This window comes from Halictus rubicundus, unplaced genomic scaffold (assembly GCF_050948215.1).
Source record: "Halictus rubicundus isolate RS-2024b unplaced genomic scaffold, iyHalRubi1_principal scaffold0215, whole genome shotgun sequence".
NCBI classification, from domain to species: domain Eukaryota; kingdom Metazoa; phylum Arthropoda; class Insecta; order Hymenoptera; family Halictidae; genus Halictus; species Halictus rubicundus.
The window spans coordinates 46,071-60,931 of NW_027488756.1; the positions used below are offsets into that span (position 1 = coordinate 46,071).

Below are 14,861 nucleotides of genomic sequence, written 5' to 3' on the forward strand. Positions count from 1 at the left end.
TATAGACTAGAGTTTTATTTGATCCTTGCTTTGTCATTGGGCGATACAACCACATACATTGCAACGCGCGCGCCAGTCTTTGACTGCTCTGTCCTCGTTACAGCATTCGAACGCGCCTCCGGAAATTATTCGAAGTCAAATAAACCGCCGAAAAAGACAGATGAAAATGGACATGTGGCAGCCTGGGCATCGCGCAGCGGCAAGCACGCCGACGAACCGCCAACATACATTGTATACGCGGCGGCGCGGCGACGGTCCACGGGAAGCTGCAGAGAAAGAAGCGAAGATCGGTTCCGAAGGCGGTCGAAGGAATGCCATCGAACATTCGCTCGCAAGCGTCGGCCAGTATTCACTTCAGAGCAGCCATTCGTGTCAGTGCCGTGTGTTGTAAGTACGTATTATGGCGATTAGGTTTGGAGTATACATTTTGATAAGTTTTCCCGAAAACAGGCCATTTGTCCGCACAGTACGGCGGTCTCTTTATTTTCCGAGATATTTGCAAAAACTGTCTATTTTGATGTAAACTTCTGCCTATTTTGAATGACCGAATTTGTTCTTTAGGGCGCGGGAGGGTTCTTTGGTTAAAATGTACAAGGAGATTTTTATTATCCACCCTATGAAATTATCGAGTCGATGTTCTCCCATTTTGCAATCAAATTCACAGAAGTTATTTATTCATGATCACTATAAGTTGTTTCTATATATGTATTCATTGAGTGATACATGTTATTATTTATTTCCAGTGTTTTCAAATGGGTGAGGTTGGCCAACGGATGCAATGCTGGTTCGCTCTTTACCTCACGCACTGGTTCCTCGGTCACCCCAGGGTCTCATGTTTCCTTTTCAACGGTTAAGAAGTAATTTTCCAGGTATTTCCTCATTATTTCTTTATCAATGTTTTAATTTGAATAGATTTTGTTTTCTTGAATTTGGAATTTATAGGATACGGGTCTTAGGGATTGCTATTCCCTTATAACTTCTGCGAAATATATTCTTTAGGTTCCATGAGTTTTAGCGCCTTATATATATATATATACATTAATATATGAAGGGAGGTATGAAATTATCGAGTCGAAGTGGTCAATGTTTTTTCACTTTGCAATCATATTCACAGAAGTTATTTATACATGATCACTATAAGTTGTTTCTATATATCTATTCATTGAGTTTATAAACGTTGAATGAAGTGCACAAGTGGATGTATTTCAGGTAGAGACAATTTCTAATCGCACCGCAAACGATCCCTTCATTTATTCTCAGGTTGTCCCTATAATTTATTTTCCTTACCGCGTGTAGTAGCTTAAAAACTTTACCTTCTGCCGTTGAATACATGTTATTATTTATTTTCAGTGTTTTCAAGTGTGAGGCCGGCCATTGGATGCAATGTGGGTTCGCTGTTCACCTCACTGACTGGTTCCTCGGTCACCCCAGGGCCTCGTGTTTTGTTTTCAACAGTTAAGAAGAAATTTCACAGGTATTTTCTCATTATTTCTTTATTAATGTTTTAATTTGAATAGATCTTGTTACCTTGAATTTGGAATTTATAGGATATGGGTCTTAGGGATTGCTATTCCCTTGTAACTTCTGCGAAATATATTCTTTACGTTCCTTGAGTTTTCTCGCTTTATATACATACACTAACCAGCAAAACTGAGTCTACACTATTTGAGCCAACATAACTTTTTAAAAATCTGATCAAATGACTTGAATTTTATTGAGAAGTTGGAAGGTTTAGTTTGTTAGACGAGGTGTAAAAAATTTTTGAAAAAAGTTTGAATTGGTCGGAATCGCAAAAGAAATAGTAACAGTTGGTTTTTTTAGCTTTTTTATCTGAGCCTGTATTGAAAATTTAAAAAATGTGTTTGATTCGCTTGAGTAAATTACATCCATGCTGAAAATTTCACCGATATTGGTTAATTCGTTTACGAGTTATAAACGCTTAAAAGTGGAAAAATTGCCGTTTTTCATGATTTTCGACTTAAAACCACACTTTTAATCGTTTATAACTCGTAATCGAATTAACCAATATCTGTGAAATTTTAAGCGTAGATATAATTTATTCGAGCAAATCAAATACATTCCTTAAATTTTCAATACAGGCTCTGATAAAAAAGCTGAAAAAACCAACTTTTACTATTTCTTTTGCGATTCCGACCAATTAAAATTTTTTTCAAAAATTTTGTACACCTCGTCTAATATATATATCAATTATTGATTCCCCTCGGGGTTACAATTTTAATTACATCTCCCTCTTACCCCAATCTTAACCTTAAACTTATCCTAACTTACCCTAACTTAATTAAACGTGTCCTAAAAACACGCCATAGAGAGAGAGAACGATCTTTCACTAATATCCGCCGCGTTATTATTTTTCCCTGTCCCACACATACATGCTTCTCTGCTCTCTCCCCTCCCTGCACCTCACCCATCCTTCCCATGCCTCCTGGACCTCCTCTTTCGGCTGCTCTCTCTTTCACTCCATTCCTATGCATTCTCTCCATTTACTTCATCTCCCATATCTCTCCATTCCTGCTCTTCCTCCATTCATCCACCTTCCTCATCCATTCCTCTCCTCCTTCATCCCCTAATACTTCCCCACCATCCCCTGCCAACCACTCCCCTCAACCCTCCCTTACACATTTCCCACACATGTTCCCACGTTTCCTCCTCTCACCCACAGACCTTACATACTTTCTTCTCCTCCTCCAACCAATACTTTCCACCTCTCATCTCGTTTCCCAACCTGTACCTGGCCACCCTTTGCCACCTGCTCTCTCCCCAGCCTTTCTTCAGATACCCCGGTATCCGCTCTCCCTTCACCCTCCCGTACCACATGTTGTACCTTGCGCTTCCTATCTTTTCCCATCTCTCCCCTGTTGCTTCTTCTTTTCCCCTTTCACTATCTCCTCACTCACTGCCTCTATCCTCTCCTCCATCATCTCCTCCGCCTCCTCCGCTGTCCAGCCCCTCTCTTCCCAAAAACGCCGTCGCTCCTTCACCCACCCTACTACCTCCCCTCCCCTTCTGCCCCTTCCTCTTCCCTGCTCCCAGCACAACCTAGCTAGCTCCCCCCCTTTTTCCACCCTCAACTTCTTCTGGTACCCCCATGCCCTCAACCCCGCCCTCCCTCTCAACAACTCCCTCTGCAGCTGTTACCGCACCATATACCGCGGTGCGTACCTCTCTACTCCTAGGACCCACCTCAGAAACCTCTCCTGCAACCTTTCCACCTCTTCCCATTCCTTCCTACACCTCGTCTAATAAACTAATCCTTCTAACTTCTCAATAAAATTCAAGTCATTTGATCTAATTTTTAAAAAGTTATGTTGCTTCAAATAGTGTAGACTCAGTTTTGCTGGTTATTGTACATTAATATATACATTAATAACCAAATTACGAGAAGTGCCCGAAGACAGACCATTCCGCACTGTACGGAGGTCTCTTTATTTTCTGAGATATTTGCAAAAAACTGTCAGAGTCTCCATTGCGAATTCTGCCTATTTTCAATGACCGAATTTGTTCTTTAGGATGGAGGAGAGTTCTTTCATTAAAATCTATGTTATGTCGTGCAGTTTCTCGCAATTGTAGGAGAGGTTCTGCGTGTTATTTTGTCGAATTAATGACCCGACACCTTCCTTTGCAATAACAACTTTGGTTTATTAGAACAATGACTATATACAGTTTACATTCGGACTGGTGATTATTCGGTTTCCTTTGAGAACAAGTTTGTATCTAATTTCTGCTCTGGGGTCAGCTCGCTCTTCACCTCGGTGGTGACTTTGGAGAAGAGTGGGAGATGGTCCCATTTTTGGGGGAAAGAAATCTCACTTGCTGATTGACTTGAGGGAGGAGTCATTTGTATGCAACCCCTGTTGGTGGTGGAGGAAGTCCCCACCCCAAGTCAAACGCGTAGAGAAAGTGCCTAGACCAGCACGTGACGATTGCCAGACCCCAGAGCAGCGTGACGAAAAAAAGGGCCCAAGTGGCCAGCACGTGCCTATGGTTTATTACCCCCTTGTCCCATGAGGGCGAGGACCATCGAGTTTGGGAACAATGCTTCCTTGGAAAAGCTAGATTTTCCAAGGACTTGGCAGAAGAGTCACTTTGTTCCAGTCATCTGGCAACTATGTTTATTAGGGGTCCCCAAACTGATGGCCCAAGGGGTCTGCCTTAGGGTCTCTAACCCTCACGCACTACGCGGATGCCTAACCCGTGACGATTAGGCCTTAACTGGTAACGTGTATATAAAAAATGCTTAGGCCTTCTCGAGACCCTTGTAAAAGTATCCCGAGGTCTAATGGTCTTTCCTCCGAAATGGCTGTGTGTCATAACAATCTACAAGGGAATTTTTATTATCCACCCTATGAAATTATTGAGTCGATGGGGTCAATGTTCTTGAACTTTGCAATCAAATTCACAGAAGAAATTTATTCATGATATACTATTGTATATGTATCCATTGAGTTCATCAACGTTGAATGAAGTCTTCACAAGTGCAAGTATTTCAGGTAGAGACAATTTCTAATTGCACCGCAAACGATCCCTTCATTTATTCTCAAGTTGTCCCTACAATTTATTTTCCTTACCGCGTGTAGTAGCTTGGAAACTTCACCTTCTGCCGTTGGATACATGTTATTATTTATTTCCAGTGTTTTCAAATGGGTGAGGTTGGCCAACGGATGCAATGCTGGTTCGCTCTTTACCTCACGCACTGGTTCCTCGGTCACCCCAGGGCCTCATGTTTCGTTTTCAACGGTTAAGAAGTAATTTTGCAGGTATTTCCTCATTATTTCTTTATCAATGTTTTAATTTGAATAGATTTTATTTTCTTGAATTTGGAATTTATAGGATACGGGTCTTAGGGATTGCTATTCCCTTATAACTTCTGCGAAATATATTCTTTACGTTCCATGAGTTTTAGCGCCTTATATATATATACATTAATATATGAAGGGAGGTATGAAATTATTGAGTCGAAGTGGTCAATGTTTTTTCACTTTGCAATCAAATTCACAGAAGAAATTTATTCATGATATACTATTGTATATGTATCCATTGAGTTCATCAACGTTGAATGAAGTCTTCACAAGTGCAAGTATTTCAGGTAGAGACAATTTCTAATTGCACCGCAAACGATCCCTTCATTTATTCTCAAGTTGTCCCTACAATTTATTTTCCTTACCGCGTGTAGTAGCTTGGAAACTTCACCTTCTGCCGTTGGATACATGTTATTATTTATTTCCAGTGTTTTCAAATGGGTGAGGTTGGCCAACGGATGCAATGCTGGTTCGCTCTTTACCTCACGCACTGGTTCCTCGGTCACCCCAGGGCCTCATGTTTCGTTTTCAACGGTTAAGAAGTAATTTTGCAGGTATTTCCTCATTATTTCTTTATCAATGTTTTAATTTGAATAGATTTTGTTTTCTTGAATTTGGAATTTATAGGATACGGGTCTTAGGGATTGCTATTCCCTTATAACTTCTGCGAAATATATTCTTTACGTTCCTTGAGTTTTAGCGCCTTATATATATATATATACACATTAATAACCAAATTACGAGAAGTGCCCAAAAACAGGCCATTAGTCCGCACAGTACTGCGGTATCTTGATTTTCCGAGATATTTGCAAAAAACTGCCTATTTTGATGAAAAATTCTGCCTATTTTGAATGACCGACTTTGTTCTTTAGGGCGGGGGAGGGTTCTTTCGTTAATACCTACAATGCACAACAAACTTTCTTTAATACACCCTGTGAAAGTATCGAGTCGAAGGGGTCAATGTTCTTCCACTTTGCAATCAAATTCACAGAAGTTATTTATTCCTGATCACTATAAGCTGTTTCTATACTATATGTATCGATTGCCAAATGATTCCTTCAAATATCTCGATGCTTTAAATTTGACTGTGATTTCGGACCTGACATGAGTATAGAAATGCCGCGAGTGGAAATACTGGAACATTTCGGCAAGAAAAAAACGTAGATAAAGCGAATATGTACGAAATAGACATAATAAAGGATTTATTTTGTACATATTAAGAAGCAATATTTTATTCACTATATTGTCTTTTAATCTATTTCTTTTTTTTACTAATTATTTCGCCAGTCTTTGAGAATACTCTTTCGGAAGGAACAGATGTTGCCATAACACAAAGATACTCCTTTGCAAGCTTTGATAGTGTTACGTCCCGAGTGGGATGAATTACGATTTTAAGAGGATAGGACGCAGTTTCAAACCTACCTGCATACACCGGCTATGGTTCGGGAAATTGAGGATCGTTTAAATAACTTTGTACCCTTATTTTGAAAACAACAATATTATTGATTTATTCAAAGTGTGGTTCTGAATCAGAGATTACAAATTTGATTTTACAAATATGGTTTATATAGCGCATATACTGGAGTGCTTATAAATAGTTTGATAATAATAATAATAATATTAATATTACCGTGATCACGGGTTCGAATTCGGTTACAATATACTCCGACTGCTGACACTGGTCTTTGAAACGGTTTGTCGCGAAACAACTGAACGAACTATTTTAACTTCAAAAGAGACTACTGGACTATTGACTATGACTGAATAACTGATTGTTCACGATTGTCTGACTGACTGACTGACTATTTATAACTGAATTTTAGGAGTTGGTCCCCCTTTTTATAAGATGCACAATCCTTTGTTTTTCAAAGATGCTGGCACAGGAGTCTCTACCTTGCATCTTTTTATCTTCTTGATGTCTCCTGACTAGTCAGCTGTACGCCGACAGGATCTTTTTACCATGAAGTCGGCGTCTTTTCTTATAATTTGGCATATTTGGACACCTTTCCTGTTTGTTCTCAGCGTGTAAACTGAGAACTTCATCTGCGTGTCTTGCAGGAAGAAAAGTTGGAGTCGTTTCTCGTGCTACCTTACTGCGTAGAATTTTTAACATATATCTTAATCCTATTTTTACTTCTCCTCGCACGACATCATCGGATGTCCATAATAATTCATAATAATTCTTCATCTGAGGGTTTATTCGTTGGCGGTCGAACCACCGGACGTGACACCTTTATAAATTTGAGGATTATAAGGACTGCTAATATTCCTGCACTGAAGGATCCAAATGTAATGGGATGAGAAGAAAAAAAATGTGTACATGGTGTGGGTGCGCTTGTCACCATCGGGTGACTACTTCTTGGGCGTAGCCAGTGTGGATCAGGTCATCACTCGTCCACGTTCATTTCGAAGTTCTCTTCGATGCATTCCGTGCACTCCCATGCCTGACGGACCCTTCCTAGTTGCCGACCGCAGTCTTGGCATTTGGAGTAGGTGTGGGCCGGGTTCAGCTGACACACGATGTGCCAGCCCCTTGCTCGTAGTACCAGTGCTCTCTTGGGGTTAGGCGGCCATAACATGTCCGGCATATCCTATTTTGGTGGTACACGTACGATGCTTCTTGCTGTGATGTACACACGCAGTATAAATTTAGAAGATTCCGGTACGTTTCAGGGTAATGGTGTGGTATTACCCCATCTATCGGCCCATAAAATTCCTCCAATACCTCCTCTTCGGGGCGGTAGTCCATACGTCTCCTCCGTACGTCTCGGTCCGGAAAATTCCCGGCGGGCAGTCCATATTTGGAGTAGGTTTGGGCTGGATCTAGCTGACACAAGATGTGCCAGCCTCCTTCTTCACAATACCATTGTTCCCTTCTGATCAGGCGGCCATAACACGCACGACATATCCTATTTCAGTGAGGTATATAGGACGTCTCTTGTCGTGGTGCGACGACACAGTACAGATTCAGGAGGTTCCGGTATGTTTCTGGATAGTGGGTCGGTACTATCCCATCTATAGGCCCGTAGAATTCTTCTAACACCTCTTCCTCTGGGCGATAATTCGGCCTTGGGACAGGCATTGTTGTCTTTCTGAATTGATCCTTTGTCCCGCTATTACCTTCATCGATTTTATATAGTTGGTCTCTGGGATATCAGGGTTTCTGATGTAATTTATCACTGGTTTACCCATACAAGTTGATGTGCTGAGGATTGATAGCAGCTTCTCTGGACTAATTTTCCGATATACATACTCATATATTGAAGGTTCTTTCCAAAACTTTCTAATATTTTGTTGATCAAAGGTCTTTGTCACTGCGCTTTATCCCACCGCTGTCACCAATTTTTGTTATGTCCCAGGTGGGGCGGATTATAATTTTTTGGGGATAAGTCGCAGTTTTGAACCTACCTGCATTCATCGGCTACGATTCGGGAAATTGAGGATTGATTAAATAAGTTGTATCCGTATTTTTAAAAAACAACAAAATTATCGATTTATTCAGAATTAGGTGCTGAATCAGATATTCGAAGTTTGACTTTACTTTACAAGCAGGGATTTTGTATAGCGCATAAGCTAGAGGGCTTACAAGTGTTTCGCTTTATAATAATATTAATTTATCGAGTCGCTGATTCTTGGAGATCGCTCGCAAGTTTGCAGTCGCTGATTTCGGGAGGGCGCTCGCAGGTTGTAGTCGCTGGTTTTCCGCAGTGGCTCGCAGGTCGAAGTTGCTGAACTTTCACGAGCACTTCGCGGGACTTATACGTCGAAACTCGTAGATTTTAAAAAGAACTGTTAATAATTGCACGACGCGTCTAACGTATGGATCTTTTACTAACTGACTGAACTCATTTTGAGGAGTTGATCTTCTCAATGTCTCCTGATTAGTCAGCTGTGTGTTGCCAGGGTTCTTTTACTTATGAAGTCGACGTCTTTTCTTGTAATTCGGCATAATATTCTTCTTGTTTGTTTCCAAGGTGTAAACTGATCTTCGTCTGCGTGTCTTGCAGGAAGATAAGTTGGAGTCTTTTTCCGCGCTACCTAACTGCGTAGAATTGCTAACATATACTTTAATCTTATTTTATTTCCTCTCGCGCGACATCATCGGGTTTTTCTATAATAATTAATACTAATTCTTTATCTAAGCGTTTATTCATTTACGGTCGAACCACCGGACGTGACAACGCATAAATGCACTGTCCTGAAGGAAGTTTGTTTTTGCTAACAATTACATGAGCTAAAACAACTCTAACAAGTCCTTTGCAGAAAAATATAAACGGCTGTTTCGGCCTAATTATAAACTGCTCCTTAGCCCCAGCAACAGTTGTCGAGATCATCCAATATGTATCAGTCGCTCCATAACACCTAACGCTGGGGTTATTTGCTTCTATGTCAGGATGTATCTCATACATACTAGCGCCGACAACATGGGTAGGCCACACATTCACTTCTGTACATTTCAATCCCCAGAGATTATCGGATCCCACTTTTTGGTACTTAGTACCCCATGCATCTTGATTAGGCTCAGTCTGTGTAGGTATCCGCACCAGTTTAGCGTTGTGACGGTGATCTCGCTTCGAATGTGCTTGTGACACGCACCAATCTCTGCTTGATACGCCTAGGAAAGCTTCTCTTAAAGCGCTTGCTTGTTGAAGTGTTTTCCGTAGCGAGCAGTTTCCCCCATTCAGCAAACGTATCCGCCCGGGCTTGGCGTATCAGAGCCACAAGCTCCTCATCCTCCCCGCGCATAAGCTCCACCTCCACCGGGCGGCGGAACGAGCAGGCGATGTGGTATAACTTCCCACGCTCTGCCGCCGCCAAATGGAACGATGGAACCGTTGCGAGGAGGCCCACCACCTTGACGGAGATGGAGCGGTATCCCCGTGTGGCCCGCAAGGGGCTGTTTCAATAAATGAAAACAATAATATTTTACTCTCGAATGGTTTAGGAACGACTAACTGGCAAGTTTCGATAGCCGAATAACCTGATCCAGTGTTTTGCGATGCGACTATCGAGTGTGCCGCGCGGATTTCCACTGTATATCCACCCGAGGTTGTAAGGCTCGGATTCACCGTTGTGAACGCGTCGCGTACCCGTATCGCCGAAAAGTTACCCGCCAATTTAATATTGGGTAACGGGATCCGATTGAAAGTGCTGTGGTTGCGTACGATCGCGAAAGTCTGATAACAACGGAATGACTGCTGCGTTTGCTGTCCGGGGTCCGTTTGCTGGCCATCTCGTTGGTGTCCAACTCTTCCAAGGGATGGACCCGAAAATCCCGAAAGACTCATCCCCATTCGTTGATTGACCTGAGGGGAGGCGCATCATGTCTACTACGCATCATGTAACTCGCATCATGTCATTTTACGTATTCTTAATTTGTTTTTAATATATGTTTTACACCTACTGGAAAAGTAATAAGAATGTAAAGATAGATCGAAATTGTTTATAGCGAATAGTGATTTGTTAAGTTTGCTTATTTTGTTTACTACTATTATAATTTGCTCAAGTCTCTTATTACTAATTTTGCATATACTTCATTTATTATTAATTTCGTTTTAAATTGAATGTTTTTAAAAATAAAATCTTTGTTAAATTTATTAATTATATTGGTAAATGTGGGTGTCCGGTGTAATGATCGAGGCCGTGTTCGGTGGTATACGTCTTTATTGGTCGGTGGACCGTCGACTGCCCTGTATCGACGTTCGCGACCGAGTGTCGATCGCATACCTTTGACTGACCACCTCTCCCTCGCGTCAGTCAATTGTTTAACAGATGGCGACCGTCCCCGGAGCCGATCTTCACGTGTTTCTTTGCGGCTTTCCGAGGACGGTCGCCGCCGCGTTTACAATGTATATTGGCGGTTCGTCGGCGTGCTATTTGCACGGCCGCCACAGTAAATTTAATTTTCTGCAAACAATTTCTGATATATATTTATACATTAATAACCAAATTACGAGAAGTGCCCAAAAACAGGCCATTAGTCCGCACAGTACGGCGGTCTCTTTATTTTCCGAGATATTTGCAAAAAACTATCTATTTCGATGAAAAATTCTGCCTATTTTGAATGACCGAATTTGTTCTTTAGGGCGGGGGGGGGGGGGGTGTGTGTGTGTGTGTGTTCTTTGGTTAAAATCCACAAGGAGATTTTTATTATCCACCCTATGAAATTATCGAGTCGATGTTCTCCCACTTTGCAATCAAATTCACAGAAGTAATTTATTCATGATCACGATAAGTTGTTTCTATATATGTATCCATTGAGTTCATAAACGTTGAATGGTCTTCACAAGTGCAAGTATTTCAGGTAGAGACAATTTTGTAATTGCACCGCAAACGATCCCTTCATTTATTCTCAGGTTGTCCCTACAATTTATTTTCCTTACAGCGTGTAGTAGCTTGAAAACTTCACCTTCTGCCGTTGGATACATGTTATATATATATATATATATATATATATATATATATATATATATATATATATATATATATATATATATATATATACAGGGTGTTAAAAAAAAACCATTCAATATTTATATGGTATATAGGATACACAGTGCTGAGTGAAAAAGCTATAGTAAACATAGGTCGAAAGGTCAACCGTTTCTGAGATATAAACATTTTTGTTACATTAGACGAATAGACTTGATTCGTTGGACGCGTCGTGAAGTGTTATAGTGATATATACAATTTAGAAGTGTGCGAGAATGTTTTGTTCGACATCGTATCATATTCTCGAACAAAGATTGTGAGTGACTGCCGGTGTGCAATAATTCGCAAGAGTCGTGCACTGAATCGTTCGGACGTGTCGGAAATCCATGGGGTCGAGACGAATCAGTGAAGAATTTTGCTCTTCAGTGATTGTTCTCGATCCTATGGATTTCCGACCCGTCCCAACGATTGGGTAACCGATTCTTTCGAATTATTGCACACCTGCAATGACTTACAATCTTTGTTCGAGAATCCGATACGATCCCGAAAAAACCGTTCTTGCACACTTCCAAATTCCAAACAACACTATAATACGCGTCAATTTGAATCCGACATTTTCGAGACGGCGCATGAAGTAATTCTTTTTTCTTTTCCAGAATTATGGAACCAAACACCATCAAATTTGAAAAAATGTCCTTAGAACAGGGGCCATCCGCCCCAACGCCACGGGCCTCGCAGATACCGTGGCCCATTGCGGTAAAATTGTTGCCGCCCAACTTTCCGCCCTCCCGCATCCCGAGGCCATTTGAACGTGGGCCCCCGCCCACCTCCACGGCTAGGCTAAATTATGATTCTTATGTAAGTAAATATAGAATAAATGAAGAAATAATAAAATAATAAATAAATGGTGAATAATTAAAAAATTATAAAGCATAATATTATGTTTCAGAATAAATTGGCCAAGCTGATAAAGCGGGCGGAGTACCGCCAGCGGATGCGGGGCTAAAAAAAGAGAGGCTGCTTTCATCACACACAGGCGATAAAATAAACTAAAATAAATAATAATAACTATAAATTAAAATAATAATAAATATAATTCTTATTATATAATTTAAATACAAAGTAATTATAAATTATTTTTATAATGTTGTTAGGCTTCTTTTATTCACTTGTAAGAAAGTACTAGAAAGATAGATAACGCGATATCGTTAACTTAAATAAATGTGGGCGTATTACAAAATACTATGAATCTTTATTCACGACAACTGTACACGACGACAGTCAGAATCAGAATGTCCTGCTGTCCCAAAAATCCTCAGCCGTGAGAACGCCTTCGACAGTATGCCCCCTTGTTTATGACACCCCCAAGCTAAAGGACTTTCCCTTGTGGAAGGGCAACGCGCTGACAAAAACCACATGGCCTGCCTCGACCGTTTGCTTACTTCGATTTTTCTAACACACTTTTCACGCTGTATTCTTGGAATTCACTTTTATTACTTTTTTACACGCGGTTTGCAACCGTCTCACACGCTGGTTCGTTTGCTTCTGGTGAAAACTACACGCACGCGTCTCTACGTTCTATCTTTTCTTTCGCTCCTTCACACGTATTTACTCATTCTTTCTCTCTCTTCCTTCGCGCTCATTTGTTCATACTCGCTCTCTTTCTTCACGCTCATTTGTTCATCCTCGCTCTCTTTCTTCATGCTCACTTCACGCGTACTGACACATTCTTTCTCTTTCTCTCTTCACGCTCACTTCACGCCGCTACAATGTTATTTCCAAGAGGCCGCGGCATCAATATTAATCATAATTATTATTATAGATGATTTCTTTTCTTTTCGTTTGTTTGTTTGTTTATTTCGATGTTTTAGTTTGTTTTGTTTGTTTGTTTCTGTTTAATTTTAATTTTACTTTGAATATTCCCCTATCATAAATTATATAATAAATATTCTGTAAGGAAATAAAAATAAATATATATAAAATATAAGTTTGTTTGTTTGTTTATTTTCATGTTTTAGTTTGTCAGTTGTTTCTTTGTTTCTTTTTGTTTGTTCGTTTTTGTTTAACATAAACGTAGGGGACGGAGCCGTTGGCGGAAATCGCCGATTAGGTCAGCGAAAACGCAAAAACGACCAGCGTTTTTGTGGAGCAGGTCGTCCGCGGATGGCCGAAAAACATCAACGCAACGACAGGTGAATGCCCGAGCGAGCGGGTGCGAATGAATGTGAGAGAGTAAGGAAGGTGCGACGACCGCGAGCGATGTAGGTGATCCGATTCGGGTGTATGTATTAAGGACCATCGGGCTATATATGCGAGGTAGGTCGCGGTCGCGGAAGTAGAGAGTCAGAGTTTGACGGAGAGAGAGAGAGAGAGAGAGAGAGAGAGATATTAAACTGCACTTTATTGATCGCAGACCGATCACAGGCGGCACGACCAGCCGGTCACTCGCGAGCGATGGAGAGAACGAGGACGTCACGAGGTGCGCACGATCGAGAGAGAGAAAGCGCGATCGAGAATCGCGAGCCGGCGGATGGACGGATATCTTGCGCGTGCAGATTTCTGCCGTCGGAACGCGAAACGCGTGCCACCGCGATACGGAAATCTTTAACGCGGGCGACGGAGATCTTCAACACGCGGCAGAATGCACGTAACGTGGCGCGGAAGATTGTAGAAAATACTGCGAAAGAGCAGTTGGAGATCGCGAGAGTCTCCGAGCGAGAGATTTTGAAATCTGACCTGAGCGAGACGAGCGCGAGCAGCAAACTAGCGCGAGAAATATGACTGAAGACGAACGTTAAGAGCGTTAAGCAGCGTGATGCGAGTGACGAACATTAAGAGAGCGAGAAGGCACACGCAGATGCCTTCAATAACAAGGACCATCGAATGTGGAGCACCGTGATTGGTGCTCCCGAATCGGATAATCCTTGTTTGTCTCGATTTGAAGGATTCGAGCGTTGAAATTCGGCCAATGAGAGACGAAACTGTTGCTACGCGGTGTCGAGCAACGGCGACACGCGTTCTTACCGCGTGTTGACATACGAGACAAAAACTGTATGATACAGCGGTCGCCAGTTGAGACAATAGCCGCCGAATTCCAACGCTTGAATCCTGAACAAATTGTAACTTACCGAAAGTGCTGTTTCTAAAAATCTTGACCTTGTACTTGGTCCATAAATTGTTACTGGCCTCCATTTTTTTTATTGCGGTCATCAAACGACCCCGTTGCAGTGGTGGCCAGTAACAATTTTCGCCCTCTAACCACTTTGTTAGCACTGCCTCCATGCTGCCATCTTCGATGAACTGAACCACCGTCCACGTTGCAGTTTCCATTGTTTGCTTGCCTAGAATTGAAAAATACAGTCAAAATTTCTGTGGCATGGTTTATAAGAAAACATACTAATTTAAACATTAATTAAAGAGATATATACGGAAATTAAGAGAAGTTATATCAATGTAACAAATATAGCGGAAGAGCATAAGCAAAAACACGAACGATAACAAATAGTAGCAATAAAAATACTTACTTGTCTGAATATTACAAGAATGACGATGTGGAATTATGTTGTTCTCACTTCACACACTTGCTCCTGCTCCCAGATCGATTCACTCGCA

General features: G+C 41.3%; 1 protein-coding gene across 1 annotated transcript; it reads left to right on the forward strand.

Annotated features, from left to right (window-relative positions):
• Positions 1-216: 216 nt before the first annotated feature.
• Positions 217-12,483, forward strand: LOC143364029 (uncharacterized). The gene is made up of 4 exons (XM_076804548.1): positions 217-391; positions 1,351-1,474; positions 11,906-12,107; positions 12,199-12,483. Coding segments are annotated over exons 1-4 (384 nt in total). The 5' UTR covers positions 217-390; the 3' UTR covers positions 12,256-12,483.
• The last annotated feature ends 2,378 nt before the right edge of the window (positions 12,484-14,861 follow it).